Source organism: Thermobia domestica, chromosome 1, assembly GCF_964235325.1.
Source record: "Thermobia domestica chromosome 1, izTheDome1.hap1.1, whole genome shotgun sequence".
NCBI classification, from domain to species: Eukaryota; Metazoa; Arthropoda; class Insecta; order Zygentoma; family Lepismatidae; genus Thermobia; species Thermobia domestica.
This window is the reverse complement of record NC_137454.1, coordinates 70,052,010-70,073,694: the sequence shown is the minus strand read 5'-3', so window position 1 is coordinate 70,073,694 and position 21,685 is coordinate 70,052,010. Positions and strand designations below refer to the sequence as shown.

The following is a 21,685-nucleotide window of genomic DNA, read 5'->3' as shown; positions in this document are numbered from 1 at the left end:
AATAGCCTGTTTAGAAAATGCTATTATACACGAAGTAGCACAACTAACAGTAAGTGTAAAGTTTAAAAATCATACTCGAAGAAACATATGAATTAAATACAAAATAAACAACTAACACACACACACAGAAGAATACAAACGTAGACAGGGTTCCCACTCAAACTAGATAACGTGCCCCGCGTAGCACAGTTACTAACGCTCTCACCTTTGGTGCAAGCGGTCCTAGGTTCGATTCCCGGTAGGAACAGTCGGTCGGAAAAGTTTACAAACTTTTTAAAGCCAGCCATACTGAGTGAGGTTTTCCTGGGTTGTCCTCATTCACACAGGTAAATTCTAGGATGGTATTTAACATAATGGCCCCGGGCCGCTTCTTCCCCAATTCCCCCCGTAGTGTGATCACTGAAGAATGTCATCCGTCATGAATGACGAACTAACGTGGCCATAGCTGCCGAAAGCCCAGAAATCCAATTCCTAATCCTAATCAAAACTAAATAATCAAATTCACGTCTTTTTCACGGTCAAAAATTTTATAAAAATAACCTTTTTTGACCACACTGTAACAATAAAAACGGGTCAACAAGAACAAACAAACAAAAAAAAAAAAAAAAAAAAAACGGCTTTCAAAATTCGCGGCTTATTCCAAGTTTTTTCAAAGTATATAAAATCCACGGCTCATTCACGGTTTTCAAGGTTGGGTGGGCACCCTGGGAAATTAAATGAACAGAAAAAATATTTTCCATATAACAGTTAGAAAATTATTTTAAACCAAGTCAGTCATAGACACAATGTGTTTATATATAACATCTTTCTTGCACCAATGTAATTAACTGCAAAATACAATACTAAACAGAAAGAACAATAGAACAAAAGTATACTATTTAAAAATTTAACATTGAGATCAAACGACAAATGTAAAGCCAACCAGTATCACCGGATTCAAGAAAACAATGAATGAAACCGTTCCGTTACCTCGAGTTGTTGCATCCAAAGCGCAACCAGAACCAGTGGCTCCACCGCCAATGACTAAAACGTCAAATGGCTCCGTCTGCAAGGCTTTTAGCTGTTCTTCCCTCGTTGGTAATGGTTTAGATGGACGTAATTTTCCTTTCACTTTTGCCACATCAGCTGCAGATACATGGCCCCACTATGAAAACAATAAACAGTTCCCTTATGAAAGCTATATACTAATTGAACTGCAAGCTAATTTATAAGAAGTCAATATTTCAGTGCATCTGATATTATAATATTGCTGTAAAAACACTAATACCAATTAAACCTTTCAATTTGAACAATTTTACATCTACGTATTGCGTTTCATGCTAATTTACATTTCACTGCTGGTTTATATGCAGTAGTATTTTCACAAGTTCAACAGTCTGCCTCGAACCCTTGGTGCCACCAAATTGAGTAAACATCTAAGAGGGCCTATCGCTGGAATATCCAATAATAGTGTAAGCTAGAGGCAAACTGCTTTCACAAACGGAAGGTTCAATTGTCGCTCATTAAATAATGGGACAGTTCAAAACTGCGAAAACTGAAAATGAGTTCAGGTTTAGGTCAACCTGGACCAACAACACAACAAGTAAAGTCTGCAAAACAGGCGATGCAAAGAAAACATTGTTGCGCAAGCATACAGATTTGGCAGGACACTTCTAAATGATCTGTGCCAGAATTTTCACGTGCCTTCACCAGCTAACTTGCTATTATGCACAAATTACTTTTCATCACAGTACAACTGCAAAACGGAGTAACTAAATAATGAAGGTAGTCGATCCTTTTGAGCTATCGTCATCGAATTGCCTTCTCAAATCATTCATATTGTAGTCGTACACAGGTATATACAGGGTGTCTCGAAAGTCACCTGACATAGGGTAACTCTGTTATTATTAGAGTTACAACAAAATGTAACAGAAAAAACCATCTCCAAATATGATGTTTTCAATCTAAAGTGAATGAATTTTTTAAATCGGACGAGCTGTTTGGGCTGTAGATTCTTTACGCGCCCAATGTTATGAAAATGCAACGTTGCAATTTACCTGGACCACAACATAAGTGAATGAAGTTACAGTCTTTTACGCTAACATGTCGATGGCCAGCCTCCATTTCAAATAGTAACTTCATTCACTTATATTGTGGGTTCAGGTAAATGGCAACGTTGCATTTTCATTTAACATTGGGCGCATAAAGAGTGAACAGCCCGAACGGCTTGTCCGATTTAAAAGAAAAAAGAAAAAAAAACTTCACTTCAATTTGAAAACATCGTATCTGGAGATGGTTTTTCCTGTTACATTTTGTTGACATAGTTACATAGGTAACTCTGATAATGACAGAGTTACCCTATGTCAGAGGACTTTTGAGACACCCTGTATGTATATAAAAATTAAAGAATACAATCAGCAGGAACGGATCAATAAAACAGTAGAGCATAGTTGATCTTCCGCAAGCTATGGTATGGGATACCATTTAGTGTACGGAAAGATAAGGTTTCGTGCGTGAGCAGTTGTTAAAAATACACTCTGCCACTTTGCAGAGGTATCTTTCCAACATTCTCAGGTGAGCTGCTGTACAAACCAATTTCCTTCTCTGTGAAGTAATACTGTTAAAAAGATTCAACATTGACTGGCAAAATAGGTACCAAAGAGGCCTGAGAGTAGCCTGATAAAGTACACAGAACACGTCTTGATAACGTTTAATTATATACTGAGATAATGTTTCGGAAAACCTACTTTCCACGGAAATCTGTTAGATTTTGTTCGTATGCCAAGCGGCCAATTTCCGTAAGTCAGTACGGCAGAACTGATTGATTTTATGCCCAACTGGGTAAAGACTTTGTAAAAAGAAGCAATAAGGCAATTATAGTTATTCATAGTTTGCATTTGTATAAAGTGGATGTCATGAAATACACAACATCCGTAATTCTGGATGAGTACTTACTTATGATTTCTTTGTATGGTAATTTTCTTTTGTCAGAACAATAAAATTGTGTAAATTTGACACCCCCACTGTTACATGACGAAGTAATTGGTAGTCGCTCAAACTGCGCCGTGATAACATACTTCAAACGCATTGGATACTTTGTTTTCTAGTTTTATCCAAGTAAACGCTACGAAGCTCACATGATACGAGGGTGACTACGAAAGTTTTGAGATGTGAAATAAATTACATAGTTAAAATCAATTTAACACTTACATTTTCTCAAAGTATTCACCATTACACTGTACACACTTTTGCATCCTCGAAAACCACCTTTGGAAGCAGTGTTGCCAGTTATTTTCTTCAAGTGTTGAAAGTTCATTCTCGTAAGCCACTACAGCTTCTTCAGGGCTGCAAAATCTCTTCCCACGCTTCCGATCTTTGATCCTGGGAACAGAAAAAAATCACACCGGGCCTGGTCAGGGCTATACGGCGGTGAGTCATAAGTTTGACCTCCGTAGGTTCTAAAAACTGAATTGTGATGTTGGCCGTGTGTGCGGACGCGTTGTCATGATGAAGCAGCATTCCACGCAATCCAGTTCTTGGACGCCGTTCCCGAAGCTTCTGGAACACTTTTGTTAGACAAACAGTGGTGTACCACTGAGCAGTAACAGTCCTTTGTTCTTCAACTGGAATAGTTGCAACATGGCCAGATTTGGAGAAGAAAGTTGCGACCATCTTCTTCCCCACACTTCGCGGTCGCTTCACTTTCGTGGGTGGATTTTCGTCTGGAAAGATCCAAACTGTAGACTGGCGTTTATTTTCAGGGTCAAATTGATAGATTCAAGTCTCATCACTAGTAACAATGTCAGAGTCGCGTCGAAAATTGTCTCCATCAAATCTTGCAAGCATTTCTTCACACCATTCCACGCGCATGCGCTTCTGCTGTTCAGTCAAAGTGTGAGGCACCCAACGAGTTGAAACCTTCTTGAGCCGAAGATGATCACGAAGAATTTTTGTTACTGCTGGCAATCCAATGTTCACTGTAGATTCAATGTCCTTGAAAGTTGTTCGGGTATTTTCTCGAATCATTTGTTCCACAGCGGCAATGTTTTCATCTGACACAGCTGTTGCCGGACGTCCAGCTCTCTTTCTTCATCTTTAAGCGATGTCCGGGATCTTCTGAATTCACCAAACCACCGAAAAATTGTAGCACAGGAAGAAGCAAGGTCCCCAAATGCCCCCTGCAAACGGTTAAAGCTTTGTGCCTCGTTCAAACCACTTTTGAAATCGTAAAGGATCATTGTCCGAAAATGTACCCTTTCGAGCTCCATTCTAGACAGCCGAATATTGTTCACATCAACAAACAAGTGAAGGCGATACGGCGACGCCGATAAGCGAGGCGAGTTGAAACTTGCTTCGCTCCTTCGCTCTGGATAGCACTACCGAATGCAATTGTTGGAATTCAAATACCGTGCCACAACAATGCGTATCTCAAAACTGTCGTAGTGACCCTCGTATTATTGGTGCTATTAAGTTCAAAAGCAGTGAATCCACTCTCACTTCTTCTTCTTAGCCACCTTATACAAACAAGTACACTAAAACAATATGTTAACACGCTCAGAAATTTTAATAATCATTTTAACTTACTTGTAATTATGAGTTCTGAAAATGCTTTATACACCCTTGCTGATGAGTTCGTTCTTTTTTTTTTTTTTTATTTTTCCCAATGTTTGTATTATCTTTCCTTCCTCTTTTTTTTATTCTCCGTAAACTAGGCTATAGGGAAGAGTCGAAAGCTAGGAAGTACAAAGTATTTTCAGAAATCATAATTACAAGTAGGTAAAGTAAGCATATTAAATATTATTATTAGCTCCGCATTCGTATCTACAGGGAAAAAGTTATCGTTCTTTCTTTTAAAAAATGCGTTATTCAAACCACATAACAGCTTTATACGCAAAATTGCCAGTTAATATAAATGAGAAATAACAAAATAATTTATATGCTGAAAGATGTATCGGAATAACCTATTCTAGACACTTGATAGGACTTAGGTGTAATGTTTTGCAAATAAGTATATTTCATAATAACGAAAATTAAAAATATTAAACAAACTTAACATTTATAAATTATAATATTTATTACTTAATGACATAATAGCATGAATATTAATAACAAAAATTAAAATTGTATTTAGCTAAACATCCAAATGATAAAATGGCAATTCGACGATACGTTTTGTTGAGCACTTGTCATCTTCTTCATGCTTATTATTTACTACGAAATTACTGTATGCTCTTGGGAGCACCGTGGATCAATGGTAGAGCACTTACTTCTGGTGCGTGGGGTCCCTGGTTCAATCCCCAGCCCGGTAAGTTTGTGGTGGACTTTGTGCCCGTAGGTTTTCTCGAGGTACTGCCGTTTCCTCCCACTTTCTCATTCCACAAATTCTTCCATCATCATTCACTTGCTTTAATCATTGTATCTAACAGGCATAATCGTGGGACATTAAACTTCGAGATTTCATTTCATTTTTACTGTATTCTCTTGTAGAACTATGGAGGAAACATATTTCTACAATGAAAGAAACCAATAATATGTAATTCCACAAGCAGCGTATTTCATTAATAATAATAATAATAATAATAATAATAATAATAATAATAATAATAATAATAATAATAATAATAATAAGAAGAAGAAGAAGAAGAAGAAGAAGAAGAAAAACATGAAGATGATGACAACTGGTCTTTGAAACGTAGTCGAACTGCCATTGTAACAATCTGGATGCTTACATTAAGTAAGTACAATTTTAACTTTTATAATACTTATTCTTCAGTGACCAACTAGAAGGGGGTTTTCAGTTTCACCTGAATCTATAACGACACGTTATTAAGTCTACTTCGAAAGTGGCTTTCAAGACATGGCTACTTCAACACTACAAAATTCGCCACGCTTCATTAATTTCAAGAAGCATGTAAATTTATGTTAGCTCATCTCTCTCAATAATATTTACGTTTCAAAAAAAAAAAAAAATCAAAAACCAACAAAAAATTGTTCCATTTTTTTAAGCAGCCACAACACTTATTTGCACCAAAAAACAGTTGTCAAGCTCTATTACATGAAAAGATGAGTACAGTCTTTGAATGAACAAGGCCGTGACAGTCGTGAATAAATAAAATACATCACAAAGAGAGGGATAATACATGAAAGAGTACAACAAGATAGATGAAGTGCGGATCAAATTAATATTTAACAAGATTACTATGGAAGAACAATGACTAATAAAAAATACTGTACTTATACTTGATAAAAACAATTTCATACTGTGATTTCTCACACGTTAAATATAAAAATGCATAGCAAGTACAAACTGCTGCAAGCAACTTCTAAGCTGAGAGCTATAAAAACAAAATATGAAGCTCATACGTGTAGGAAAAAAAGGCTGATAAAATAGTTTTCATTACACAATTTCTTCCGATAGACAATAATTCTTACTTAGATAAAATTGTCTACATATAAATGATTTAGAAAAATATAGGTGCATTATTTTCGTTCATTCTTCATTTGAAAAAATTTTTGAATAATAAACAAAAATATTCGGATATTCGAATAACGAATATTCAAATTTGAATAATTGTTCGAATATTGAAAACAAATATTCGGATATTCGAATAACGAATATTCAAATAATTTTAACAGCCCCACCTGATTACCTCTCCTAAATGTTCTCTTGGCAGTAGTTTCGGAAGGACTGCACTAATTTAAGTACGGTCTTCGCTCAATCAAAGGAAGTTACAGTCTCTTTACGCCAAAGAAAACTAATCAAATTTGTCCTCCATTCCCTAGTTATTGATAGGAGACTTCGGAAGAAGTAAGTGAAATGAAATGAAATCTTTGGTGCCGGCTAGGCTAAAGGAGACGAAGATGATGAGAAATGAATAAAATGGTGGAATCAAAAAAGTGGTAGAGAACGGGAGAACCCCGAAAAAAACACGCACACGGTGTTTATCCACCATAAAGCTCAATTGGCGCGAGCAGAGATCGAACTAAGAACCCCATGCACCAGAGGTGAACGCTCTACCTCTGAGCCAACCGGCTCCTTCGGAAGAAGTATGAACTTTTGCTGGTGACTGTGCGAAGTTTCATCAAAAAATACGATGCAAAAACAGAGGAAAGGGTAGGTGAAAGAAGTTAATGCTCAAGTTGAATTAAGGCATCTATTGGTTACAGTATAGAATTTGAGCTTGGTTCATGCATCACTTGTCAAGCTAGGAATAAAACCATTCATTCTGAGGATTACGTTACCAACATTCACAGGGATAATATTTACTTACCAAAACATTTGAATTGGGAGAAGAGGTTTGGAAAGTTGTTTTGAAGGTAGGTAAGATGTCTTCTTTTAAGGAGTTAACTTTCTCTAGTAAAAGGTACCTCACAGACTGTAACAATTAAATATCAATAAAAGTTCATATAAGTATCACTGTATTCGTGAGTAACACGTGATCATTTATAAGCGAATTTAAAATAAAATTAATGTTCAGAGTTCTTCCATTACTCTAATAAAATAGAAATCTAAAAATACTGACACTCTTGAAATTATCTATCGAATGAAAATAATCCAAAAATATAAAGTACTAGCTTCATGAAAAGAACTCACAAATTATTGATCATAATCCTGGCCATTTAACTTTGATGAACTTCATACGTATCTTAAATGGGGAATAAACACCACACTAGCTAATTAATTGTATATAAAATATTGAGTGTGTGACAATATACATTTACTCAAATTCTAAAAATTACAAAATAAATTTCTGAACAAATCACAGTATCTCCTTTCCCGAAAATAAGAATAATTATAAATTTAAACAGAAGATTTAGCAGAGATCTTCCTCTTGTAGGCAATTTATGATCTATTCCGGATATAATTTTCAATGAATATTAATAATAATAATAGTATGATGATGATGAAGAAGAAGATAAATATAAATTTGAATGAGGTCGTAGGTTATAACAATATTTCATTGTTAAATTTTAAATGTAAAATAAATGTTATTCTATTTGTTCAAAAAAATTAGCAACAATTATATATATATATTGCGAAATTCATGGACCGATTCCAGCTCCAAACAGTTGGAATTGTGGGAAACCAGAATGAAAATACATCATATTGTATTAAAAGAAAAATTAAACATAAGTTAAAGTTTTAGTACACAAAATGAGTACTGCTCAATTAAAAATGAAAGCGATTTTAAACAGTTTGATTTCTTTTGACGAAGAGACTGTCACAACCTTGATCAAGGACCTTATCCAGTATATTCATTACTATCACTGTCATCTAAAGGAAAGAGCATCACGGTGGATCAATTCAAAAAACAAAATTACGAATAATAATCACAAAATTGTTACAATTAATTGTTCTGATATAGAAAGAGCGTGTTTATACGGAAGTTACATTCGGAACGTTGAATTTAATAAAGAAAATTTAGAACATGCAAATTATTTCAAGAATTTTTCAAAATTTGACGGATTAGGGTTTGATTCATGATAATACGAGCACATGAACTGCACAAATGCTTTATATCCTTTGTCCCGAGCGAATTCCTATAATTATATGTATGTTTTAACTTTCACATACGTTTTATTCTTCTTTTTCTCATTTGTATTAGCATTTTAGTAGTGTGTCAGCAAAATTATCTCAAGACAATCTTTTAAAACAACTTCGCACAAACACATACAAATTAATAGTGGCACTTTCTCCGTCTTTCTAATTTGCTTAATTTATTTTTTTCACTTTCTCTTTCAGTACTTTAGAGGATATTTACCGAAAAAGTATAGAAAATTAGAATTTACAAATTATTGCAAAAATTGTTAAAAAAAGAGAGAAATTATAACTTGGCTACTACACTATGTATACAAGGGTTCGAAATAGAATATAAGGTAAACTGTCTACTTATTAAAATGGTTTCAGACGCAGCCGTGAAGCAATTGTACATTGGAAGTAAGAATAAAATTAGCGAATCGTCTTGCGAGAAATTTGGTAAAGTACTCTTTTAATGGTATTATTCCAACATTAGCGTGATGGGATTAAGGAAAAACTTCAATCATAATGACCACAGTAGCGCGATTCGAGTCCAGGACCCCAGACTGAGAAGGAGAAAGCTAACCGTTCACCTACGCTCTTGCAGAATCAGAAAGCTTATGAATGTTACATTAAGGAGCATTTATTATCAATATAGATATAAAACCTCCCCGTACCGAGGTACATTGATTAGCTAGTTTGTAATTTAGCGTCCCTTTCAGCCCTGAGACTATACAAGATATAGATTTACGATTATCGAAATAATTAATGAACAGTCTTTTTTTAGTCCTCGGTTTGCGAAGATGTACTCTGTAAAGATAAGTTCATAAAACAATACAATTAGTCTTAAAGGACACATAATGACACTGAACTGAAGTAAAAACTACTATAGTGGTAGTGTTAGTGATTATTCATAATTCTTTGTGGCATATACATGTCAACTGAATGGGTGAAAAATAATTAAATTTTTTTATACTCTATAAAAATTATAATATTACTGATTTCATGTTACAAACAGTGCCATAATATAAACTATTTATTAAGATTCCATAGTGATTGGTTCACTTAGTTCAAGGGTTGACTGCTGGAAGCAGCACGCGTAATGTAAATTAACATGGCGGATTGCTTACCTGTTTATGAGCGAGCGCAGATTGCTGAGCTGGACTTCGCGAATGGCCAGCAAGTCCAAATCTCAGTCCGTGTTTCTTTCTTTTCTTTTTTTTTTTTCTTTCTTTCTTGTGGGGCTACATTAAGGAGGAAGTGTACAGGAAGTATACAAGTCCAAACCTTGCACAATGGAGGAACTCGAGGCACGGATTTAAAGAGGTCACTGCCAATATCTTCCAGAGAAATATCAATTGTATCCCTAGTCTTTGAGGAAGCTAGTTAAAAACGCATGTGCCTATGGTGGGATTTAACATATTCTGTTGTTTTCTTATCTAACGAAGGACATATACATGTTTTTTTCTAATAAATAAGAATCAATCTCACAATATTTGTAACAGTTTAATTTTCCACCCACATTGTATATAGGCTCTCGGAAATACTGATATCACGCCAGGAATTAACCCCCATAAAAAAATACGTAATTAGTTCACAGGGGACTTGTCTGTAAGTAATATCGAAATACTTTACTGTAACATTCATGGATAAGAGCTTAGTTCAAGGAACTGATTGGATTAAGAATTACAAGTGCTGAATTTAACTTACAATGAGAGTGGTTTCTGGAATACTCAGCGACTATTTTCTCTTTAAAGGACAAGATATCGCTATTATTTGAATAAAATTATAATGGTAGTCTTAGCTCACATCGTACATATATGGGACAGAGATGACGGAAATATAGTGTAAACATAATCTTAAACAGGAACGGTATTCGTGATGCCAAGTAAGAGTTTGTTTTACGATAGGAAGTTCGTAAAATAAGCTCCGTTTTGATTTTTCTCCGTGGCAACGCTCCGATCACAGTTCCGTTCATGCGCAGTTATTCTGATCGAAGGAAAAAGAAATGACGCTATTTTGAGATAGCTGTGTGTCGTTCGTAGTGATTGTTTAATATTGACTGTGTTGATCAAAAATACCACCGTTTGTCAAATTAGATCTGTGATTCGTTTTCTGAATGCGAAGAACGTAAAACCAAATGACATTCATCGAAAAATCTGCGAGGTTTACGGAGAAAAATGCAATGAGTGATTCAATGGTGAGAAGATGAGTCCGACAATTTAAGGAAAGGCGTGATCAAGTGCATGACGAAGAACGATGTAGGCGTCCATCTGTGGTTTCTGATGAACTGGTCAGTGCAGTCGAAGAAAGGATTAAGAACAACCGTACGTTTACGATTAATGCTCTTAGTCTTGAATTTCTACAAATTTTACAAACAATACTTGACGAAATTGTTAGTGAAAAACTGGGTTTTCGTAAACTTTAGCCACGTTGGGCACCTAAATTTCTTACTGAAGAACACAAAAAACAACAAATGGGCAGCGCACTTGATTTTCTGACACGTTATCATGATGATGGCGAGAACTTTTTACCGCAGATAGTCACGGGAAGTGAAACGGATTGCTTATGACACCTCTGAAAAGAAACGGCAATCCATGCAATGGAGGCACACTTTGTCCCCAACAAAGGTTAAACCAAAGCAATTCCTGACACCACGAAAAGTCATGTGCACAGTGTTTTGGGACAGACAAGGCACTTTACTGATTGAATTTTTACCACGAGGTGCAACAATCAATAAAGATGTTTATCGCGAGAAGGTTAAGGTCGCGAGAAGGCAATACAGAACAAGCGCAGAGGAATGCTCTCAAAAGGTGTGGTTTTCATTCATGACAACTCCCGACCACACATTGCGAATGTGACCAAACAACTCCTTAAAAGCTTTGCCTAGGACTTTTTTGGCCATCCTCCGTTCAGTCCCGAGCTCGCTGCTAGCGACTTCCATCTCTTTTTGCATCTGAAGTTTTCCTTGGTGGTAAGCGCTTCAACAACGATGAAGAGTTAAAAGAACATCTTACTATATGGTTGACAACACAAGCGGCAACATTCTATGACGCAGAATACATAAACTTATACCACGCCATAAAAAATGCCTGGAAAATTACGGGAGCTGTGTGGAAAAGTAGTGTAAGTATTACTGATTTTTGTGTAATACATTGCTTTCTTTATCTGTACTCGATTTCTTTTTTATTACTAAACGGAACTTACTTTCCGAACGAACTTTATATATGAACGTACAGCTTACTATGAAATCCGAAACATTTGAACTCCCGCCGACAATCGAAATCTGATCTTCCATATCAAAGGCGAGATGCTAAAATTTTAATCACGACCGAGTCTGCCCTGGAGCTCAGAGAGAGCTCTAGTTACGCTACTCTGGCCGGTCATACACAAAAGATTTCGGAAGATATGAAGTTTAGGTGCTTACTTGAAATAATCTCTATTAAAAAAAAAAAAAAATCTACCGCTCTGACAACATGGTACTGACCAATACCGTAAAAAGTAGGTGAGTGGTCAGATTTTTTAGTTTCAAAATGAGGAAGTTCTGAGTTTGAAACCAGAGGTAGTGATCCTAAATGGGGACTGCACGTATTCCCTCAGTATTACTAGGACAGGGATCAGCAAATCACAATTTCTGTGTTCGGGGGCCTGGCTTTTGGAATTCAGCGTTTTCAATCCTAGTGTGATAGTACCACTTTCAACTGTTCTAGCAATGAAGAGTTATGGTTAATAACGAAATAATCATATTTTTACCTGCTGGATCTAGGAAAGCGTTATTACGTTGTACCATTCCTTAATGGTAAGTGTAAGAGTTAGAACTGATTTTAAAATAATAACACGAGAAGGTGTTAGTAGATTGGCGATAACTTTTAATATGTAACAACATTATTGCGTAAAGAGTCAGAAAGAATGTCTATAAACTAGTGATGCCGCTTTTGAAGCTAGCGATCCCCCCCTCTCACTAATTACAACTCCAAACTATTGGAGTAAGTCTAATTTCCGACACAAACACAATGTTCTATAAAAATTTGTGTGCTTAAGAAATGCTCTGGAAATATGTTATATAAAACTGAGGAGAACGTACTCCCTCATTTCAACTGCAACCAATTGAAAAGATCGAAAAATTCTCAGAAAAAGTATAAATAAAGACATATTCAAACAGAATTGTATATTTTACGCAAATTATCACATAATTTTTATTTAAATGTTTAAGAGGAGGGATTAATTAAGTCCTGATATTTGATTGATTTCAAAAGCAAAAATGGGATTTGTGTTAAAACCTCAATACACATACGTCATACTGTGAGGATGAAGTTTACTCTAGTTCTTGACTGATTTTATAAAGGTAACCAACAAAGTTCTGGTTGTAAACTGGCGGTAAACTAATAACAGAGAAATCGCCTCTGAACTGAAATAGTTAATATTTAACTCGCTAGAACCTAAGGGAAAGGTTTGTGAGATTTTAAAACAAAACTTTCAATGCACAATTAAATTATTCTATTTTGACCATATACTTTTGTTTAGGATTATATCTGTCGCTGTTTTTGATTTACGTTTATCTTCTAAGGTGCACTGGGCACAAATACGTACATTTCTTTTTGTGATCTTACTATAAAGGTAAACAAGAAAGTTCTGTCGCTTTTTGTAGAATTCTGTGTTCCATTGGCCCTCACACCGTGAGTTGAATGCGAATGAAGGCGAAGGTCGGTTGTTGGTGTGGGTATATCCAACATACTACCTAGTTGTAACAGTTCAATTACACCAAGAACTTTCGTAAGGTCAGAGTGAACATGGGTTCTCCACGAGGCCACACGCCGCTGCAGCGGCGCGAAAGATATGCCAGGCCTTTGGTGAGAGTGTCGTGACTACGTGGACAGTGCAGCGGTGGACGGTGACGAAACACTCGAAGACGCACCACGTGCCGAAAGACCAACACATGTACAAAATGAAGATCTTCAGGCAGCAATTGAGGCGAACAGTGCCCAGACTTGTGAGACACTGGGATTACAATTCAGTGTGAGTGAAAAAAACATTCGGCAGCACCTGAATAAACTTGGGAAGCACTATAAGTTGGGTCGATGGATCCCACGTGATTTGACTCCATGCCAGAACGTGAGTAGATACCTATGTTTCTTTGCTGTCTCGTCTGAGGAAGGAGCCATTTTTAGACAGGGTGTTGACATGTGATGAGAAGTGGGTCCTGTACGACGTTCTACGGCGCCGTCATCATTGGTTAGCATCCAATGAATCGGTTCTAAAACAGCAGAAACTAGCACTGTACCAGAAGAAGGTCCTCTTGTGTATTTGGTGGACTGCTCAGGCACTATGTATCGGGAACTGCTACTAGTTGGTCAGAGCATCAACGTAACTGTGTACTGTCAACAGTTGAGCCGTGATCAAGAAAAACTGAAAACTCTGGAACCAGCACTTCTGAATCGCAAAGGGTTTTCCTGTTACAAGACAACGCTAACCCCCACGTGGCTAGGATGACCCGGGACACTATTCTACGCCTTGGATGGGAAACGCTATTGCATCCCCCATATTCCCTGGACATTGCAACGTCCGATTATCATCTGTTAGATTCCTTGGACAATCATCTTAGAGGACACCAGTTCAAATTCATAGAAGAGGTGCAAAATGCACTTGATACCTTCTTCGACTTACGGCTCACCAAATTCTATCACGATGGAATCTATGTCCTGAAAGAACGTTTGTAGAAGGTCGTCGATGTTGATGGGGACTATTTGTGATCTTCCAGATACGTCTTAGGTGACATATCGATGTTCGAAGGTGGTAGGAGAAAAATCGACAGAACTTTCTTGGTTACCTTTATAAATTTAAGTAGTGGGAAAGATTGTGAAGCATCAAAATGTATACCCCATATTTCCTGAAAATCTAATATTTTCACGAAAGACATCTTAAGGCATATTTTTTAATCTAAGGGGAGCGAGAGGACTAAATTCATACCACATTATGGGGCTAAATTCACCGCTCATTCTTGACTGATTTTAGTTTCAAGTATGGGAGTTACGGAAAAGAATCTAACAAAATATAAACAATATTGTATCAAAATTGAATGGCACTTATAGGAGTTATCGTGAAATTCAAACAAAACAAAACAAAAAAGAAGGGAAAGGTTATTCTTTACACTATGTTATCCTCTACTGATTCGTGATCTACGTGGAGTGTATGATTGCAAACCCTTAAAGAAAATGCACGACATATTACACTACAATCGAACAGTTGTACGGAAATTATCTTGGAATATATATTTTATAAATTGGGAAGCAGGGGATGAGTAATCCATACCACACGAGGGGAAAGAATTCACCACTAATTCTTGATCGAGTTCAACCCCAAGAAAAGTGTTAAAGAAAATGTTCATTACATTGTATCAGAACTGAATGAATTTTAGAAAATTTACCCTGGAACTAAAAGGAATCAAGTGGAAGGAGGGGCTAGGAAGGTAAATCACTACTTTATTATTTACTTATTTTTACATTCTCCACTTACTGATTAAAAAGCCTCATGAAACTCTACGACATATTACACCAAAATCGAAAATGTTTTTACATGGAAATTATCAGAGAACTTAAAGAAAGAAAAAAAAAAGAAAAAAAAGAAAAGAAAAAAATAAATAAGCGGGATAATTCAAACTTTCATTCTTGGTAGATTTTAATCCTAAGCTCAGGATATTCACAATGCCACACAGAAAATATACGCTAAGTTTTGTTATAATCGAGAAATATTTTCATGCTTTGTGTATATTGGAAAACTGTCTTCCATGTATAAACTTGCAGTATGGGGTTGATTTTACTTCCCTTATACTTGATGAATTGCAACCCTACATAATAAGTTTATTTCTGTAGGTGGTTGAAGGCACATTCCAAGTTTCATCACAATCGGATTTTTATGAGAGTTATCGTGAAACAGACGGACGGACAGACATACAAATGTCAATCGAATCGAATACTAGAAGCTTCACTACTTCTACTATTCGCTTTAATTATGCACGAAACTGTATTATTTTTCGCTTCAATTATTCACAAAACCATATTGTTTTAAATTAGCATATTTTCTGTAATAGTTATGCTGATAGGAAATTGTTTAAAAAGCAATTCTTCAACAATAAGCTATTCCTTGTGGACTATTTCATGAGAAATGACTTACCCAGTATTATAGGATTATTAATGAAATACAGGGCGAAAAAATAATGATTTTTAAAAATAATAATTTTGGTTGATTTTTTTTATTTAAATCGATTTTTTTTTATTTAAATCAAATCTTTCTCCTCCTACAATACAAGTCGCGAACTAAAGAAAAACCACTAGGAATTGGTATTAAATGTAATTATGCCGTTTAAGTAAAAGTATTAGGGTTGAATTTTGAATTAATCTCCAATCATTAACCTATTTCAATGCCAATCAATGTTTCTTAAGCATTAAGAAAACAAGTACAGCAACGTTTATCAACATGAAACTTTTTTCAGAAAAGTTACCGATATTTGGCAGGGGCATATTTTTAAAAAAAAAATCGGAACTAGCTTCCGACACGAAATACATACAAAATACATAAATTTCGCCTAAAATTATACAATCTAAAAAAATGTTTAAGTTCGCAGAGGGAATCAGACCCCTCTAAATACGCATTTATTATCTGGGAACAAACAAACAGATGCGCACACAAAAGAATTTTCGTTTTAAATGTTCATGGTGATTTCCCGTTGGAATAGTTAACGATTTAACCCTGTGTTACGAAGAGAAGAAAGCATGATTCCCCCGTCACCCGTTCGAAACGGGATTTTCCCTAATCATTCTCTGCATGACACTCGTTTTCATACTGTGCTGTACATATATTTGAGTCTTATTGTATTATGATTATTACTTTCCATAATCGCAATAACAGAACAGAAACGGGATTTACTTTTTTCCACTTTAAATTAATTCATTTCGGAATTTGATGTAAATGAACGATTTTTATTTAAAAGATCAAGTGACTTAAATCTTGATTGTAATTGTGATTTAAATCAACCCACGCTGATGAAATATGAACATTATCGCCACAGTCATTTTCGAGAAATTGTCCAAAAAACAACTCACCCCGCGAATAAACTACCCTTGTGTATTTTTCAGTATAAATGAGTTACGCTATATTCTCAGGATATTAATAAAGCATTCAATTATGAGGTATGAACAAAATCGATGTTTGAGAAAATCATCCAGCAAGAATTCTCCCTATATATATATATATATATATTTAAGGTTTAGTTGAGAAACAACTTTGGCTAAAAACTGATACGTGGAAAAGGAGAATTCAATTATGGTTATTAGATTTTGTTGCATTTCACATCATTCAATGTGCACTATACTACGTGAAATCAAGATTGCGTAGTATTGGTATAATCTTAATCTGGTTTAATAGGGGATAGAAGAGAGATATTTATGAATCACTAAATGTAGTCTTGTTTTCAAAATAATGAGCACCCATTTCTCTTCTAAAGCCCATATTCTCGCAATGGCACCATTTTTAAAAAAATATTTTGGCCTTAAAAAAAATTCAATTAGCCAAAAAAAGATTCAAATTTGATGTAATTCCAAGTATAAGAACACAGAATTATCAAAAAGAAGTGGGGACAATTTTTTTTTAAGAAGTCTAAATATATATACACGGCAATTGATATATAAAACTTTTCGACGCGCAGGTTACAAACATGTCATGCACTTACACGAATTTCGGAAATATTATTTTTGAGATTTTTATACATATACAGAGGTTAATTTATTTATATTGAGCCAAATTTGAATGTGCCACTTACCTAAGATATGCCGTGTTTCCACCAGGTGTTGTATTCGATCTGTAGGCCACCTCTACTGACTATTTGCTTGGCATTGGAAAAATGAAATGAAATGAAATCTTTAAGTTTTACGTCCCACGTTTATGCCGGTTAGGCTAAAGGAGACGGTGATTATGAGAGATGAGTGAAATGGTGGAATGAAGAAAGTAGGAGGAAACGGGAGAACCCCGAGAAAACCCACGAGCACGGTGTTTGTCCACCACAAAGTTCACTTGGTGGGGGCTGGGATCGAACCCGGGACCCCAAGCACCAGAGGTGAACGCTCTACCACTGTGCTTGGCATTGGAGTTTCCATTGGAGGAGATTATGTTGCAGCTGGAACATGGATATTGCATTCCACTCCTTTTGACAGGTTTTTCACAGATCGAAGACGGTGCGGACTCGAAGATGGGACAGTCGTCGTTTGAGGAGTCCAAAAGCACAATAGTCCATTGGGCGGTATCTGGACTCTTGACAAGGATGTCAGAGAATGGAATTGCCGAAATTCCAGTTTCCCGTTTCAGACGGCGATGGAATTCCAGCGATTTTTCGCCGTGTGGCTGGATGCCTCATCTTGGTGTCGTTCAATCTGGTTCGCGTCTTGTCTCCACAATGGTGGGTTTTCACTCTGGTACATTTCAGTCAGGACATGAACCTGGTAGCACGCAGCATTGATTTTGACGTTTCGCTCCACCTTTTGCCTATCTACGAGAAACGAACACAATCACGAACCCTTTCGGGAAACACTCTGTGCACTGCCGAAAGCGTGCTTTAGCTCTTGGGGTCAACAAGCCTTGTCTGTAATGGCACAAACTTTACTACAGTCTGTACGGTACATCTACGCCTCATCAACTTCCACCGATCACCTATGAGATGACGTTCAGACAGCTTCCTGTAGTTCTTTTTCGCTCAGCCATATGAATAAGGGCCACAATGAACCCCTCCCAGAAACTGCTCAGTTTCGGTGGCATCAGTCTACGTTTGACCATACTGCTCTACTGCGTGACTAATGAGATAATGTTGCTTGCCTAGTGGCAATCTCTCGGCGATGGATTGCGCAGGCGCCGTACAGTTGCACATTGAATTAGACTCAATATAAATACTGAACATAAACAGTAATTTGAATTTCTACTTAATTTACTTGCAGAACTGATTTATTCATAACTCATCCAAAATCTTACCTTTCCATCTTCACTATCCAACAACCAAGCTGTGAAATAAGCTCCAGCCCCAACTGCAAAACCTCCCGCTATTACACTCCTCAACCTGGTTGCCATATTGAATGTTGTCTAACACCTATAAGAAAATATCAGTACAAAATAAGAAATTTCACTTGAAATTTGTCATCTGTAAATATAAGCAGAATCAGTAATGCATTCGTAACCAGTAATTCGTATCACCTTAGTGCAAGTTATTACAGATATCCAAGCTGCATATATTCAGTCAAAACTAAATACTCTGATGGTCAACAGGAAAAATAAAATTATACATTTTGGCTCACTATATAATGAAGTAATTATCGAATTGTTTATTTCACTTTCTTCAAGAATATGATGTATGAGTCTCTGGTTATTAGAATCATGTAAATGCGCCTTAGAGATTGTAACATTAGCACGTCATTCCCTCCGTTACTCCACACAATAATTTTAGAACGAAAGCGAATTTTATAATTCTCTGTTTTGCAATAGATAGCTTGAGCAATTATCTTGGTCAAGTTTGTTAATGGAGTCAATTACGGGTAACGGTGGCTATACGAATACATTGCACACATGAAACAGAAATATGGATCACTTCAACCACCAGCGTATTCATGAATTTAAGTTTGGCGATATTCTCTTTATTGTCTTTACAGAGTTACCGTTATTTATTAATAATGCGGCCGGCCACGATAGGCTATGACCAACAATAAATATTTAACCGGGTGATACACTGTCTGCGCATTGACTCTCAAAGCCATTATTTCTGACTCTGAAACCGGAATTCGTTATTTCTACATTCAAGAAGCTGCTTACTCGAAACCTTCACAAGTCTGGGTGAACACTGAAGTTTTCTGCGCCACAAGTACTGGTAGGCTGTTCTTGATAACTTGCATGTAATTTGCTCGCATGCATGTATACTTGATTATTTGCATGTAACGCAAATAATCATATCTTAGAATCTAAATTAAACATCCCTTTTTAATTAATTTTACGCATACGCACAAGGAATATTCAGGCTTGTATTGCTGAATTACAAAAGACATTAATACTACCGTGTATAAACAAGTCGTTATATATTTATCCATATTAACGGCAAAAAATACGATTTATTTAGTCTCTTCGCAAGTATAGACATAATTTTCACGTTTTAATTTTGCATATGTGGAAGACGTGGTTAATTTTCTCCCCATGGAAGTAGGATGTTCGGTCCCAGCCCTTGCCAAGTGGACTCTCTTATACATCATGTATGGGTGGGTTTTCCCGTTTTCCTTTCACTTCCTTTGTTAGATTCTACCATTTCGTTCATTATCATCACCTTCTCCGTTAGCCTACGAGCAAAATCGTGGGACCACTTTCATACAGCGGTCACTAGAAGGGGACGGGACTAGAAGGGCTGTTTCATTCTCTCTCATTTATTACTCGGTCATTCCCATGCTTTTTGCCTACCCTCTCAGTTGTGAATGGCGCTGCAGGACTCGCGATTATATATATAAACTTCAAAAGAGAAAAATGAATAAAATATAAAATGTTAAACAATCTGCCCAGTTTCGTTTGTTCTTAGTGCTTAGTGTTGGTGAAAAGTGTGTTTTGTTAATTCTGGAGTTTATCATTGTCGTTTTCGCTTCTTGCTTCGAAGCCATGTGCTTCTGTTGACGAGAATGGTGGTTTGAAGCATCTCTCATTCTTATTGACTACTAGGCTTCACACTAATCCTAGGGATTGCTACGGGAGCAGCATTAGTTCTCCCTGTGAACATCTCGATGTGCTGTTGAGACGATTACACATTTTTTTCAATTTATTAAATATTCTAAAACTCGATTTATGGGTAAATCTTCATTAAATACCTAGAGGGCGGATAAAAAAAAAAAAAAAAGTCCAAACATAAGAGCAACAGGTCTCCCTTTTATAAAGTTATAATGAAAAATATAATTATTACGGTTCCAATGGTTCGTTACCTAGTAATTAACCCTTTAGAAACGGCTTAAGTGACACATTACGGATTTATGTATTTGTATGACACACCTATCTCGAAAGGGTTTAAGATAAAGATACGGGTGAAAGTACCAATAGCAAGTCTAAGAATCCGAATCTGAGAATCCAATAGCAAGTCTCAGAGCTTATCCCCTTTTGGAAATTAACCAAGTAAATACATACAGTGTCGGACAGGTTAAAGGCATTAGGAGACTAAAAATGGTACATTGTTAGTGGAAACGGGAGTAAAAAGCAGAGAAGCTATTGAAGTTAAACAGAATTGGATCATTTTCCGTTACAGCAGAATCCCATTGTCTACTGAATGTTAGCTATGGGCTAATTCGAGTTGGATCTCCTGAACGCCATGGATGAGGAGATTACATTTGAATCTACCGGACCAACTTGTGATAAAAGCGGATAAGATGAGAAGTAAAAAAATCAAGTGAAATGCTTAGTCCTTAATTTTTACTTTCAATTTGCCTACGCTCCAGCATCTTGAAAATTACTGTCAGAAAGCTCGACCCTACATTCCTAATCCTCTTCGTTGTTTTAAGTGTCAACATTTCGGGTACACGAGCACGTCGTGTATTCGACGGCTGCTATTTGTGCGAATCCAGGCCAGGGAAAAATGAGAGACCTGTATAGAGAACAAGCCCTCTTGTGCAACCGTAAGGCTTCAATCTGCCCGGTCCTGCCTTTAAAAGAAAATTGCTTATGTTTTTCGAAAAGATTTCCACTGCCGATGCTAAACATCACCTTAAACCAAGAGAGATGAAAACGAAAAAGAGCATTCCAATCTTCATTTGCCTCTGTTCCGCTACTTCTTGAAAATATGTGGCAACCTAGATTTCTAATAAAATGAATACTGACGTTTCTTTTCTGTAATACTGTAACAGACAGCATCAATTTGTTTTGTATACATTTAGATGCTTATTTAATGTCCCAGTATTTTCCTCAATGGGTCTGGGAAATAATAATATATTACAATATCAACTGTAAAATACTCAATTTTACTGTATGCATTTTCTCTCGGTTCTAGACAATATTTGTGTCAGTATATTGGATATAATTTGTAACACAGTAGAGCTTCGATCCGAGCACCAACCTAGTTCCGGGTTAGCCAAAGTGGTCAAACAAGCCAGAGCGAACGGCTTGCGTTGTAGTTTTTTTTTTTTTTTTTTTTTT

The 21,685-nt window shown here is 36.3% G+C and overlaps 1 protein-coding gene across 8 annotated transcripts in view; it reads right to left on the bottom strand.

Moving 5' to 3' along the window:
- Window positions 1-21,685, bottom strand: part of Gpo1 (glycerophosphate oxidase 1) — an 87,042-nt gene that overhangs the window by 48,371 nt on the left and 16,986 nt on the right. For 5 of the 8 annotated variants that reach the window (XR_014131494.1, XM_081758434.1, XM_081758408.1 and 2 more), the window contains exons 2-4: window positions 18,512-18,626; window positions 7,251-7,355; window positions 970-1,144 (exon numbers count right to left, since the gene is read on the bottom strand). Coding sequence is in view for 7 of the 8 variants with exons in the window: in XM_081758434.1 (XP_081614560.1) it covers window positions 970-1,144; window positions 7,251-7,355; window positions 18,512-18,607 (376 nt within the window). In the remaining variant the exon portion in view is untranslated. The remainder of the gene's footprint in view (window positions 1-969; window positions 1,145-7,250; window positions 7,356-18,511; window positions 18,627-21,685) is intronic. The other 3 variants (XM_081758444.1, XM_081758453.1, XM_081758463.1) reach the window with 1 other exon arrangement.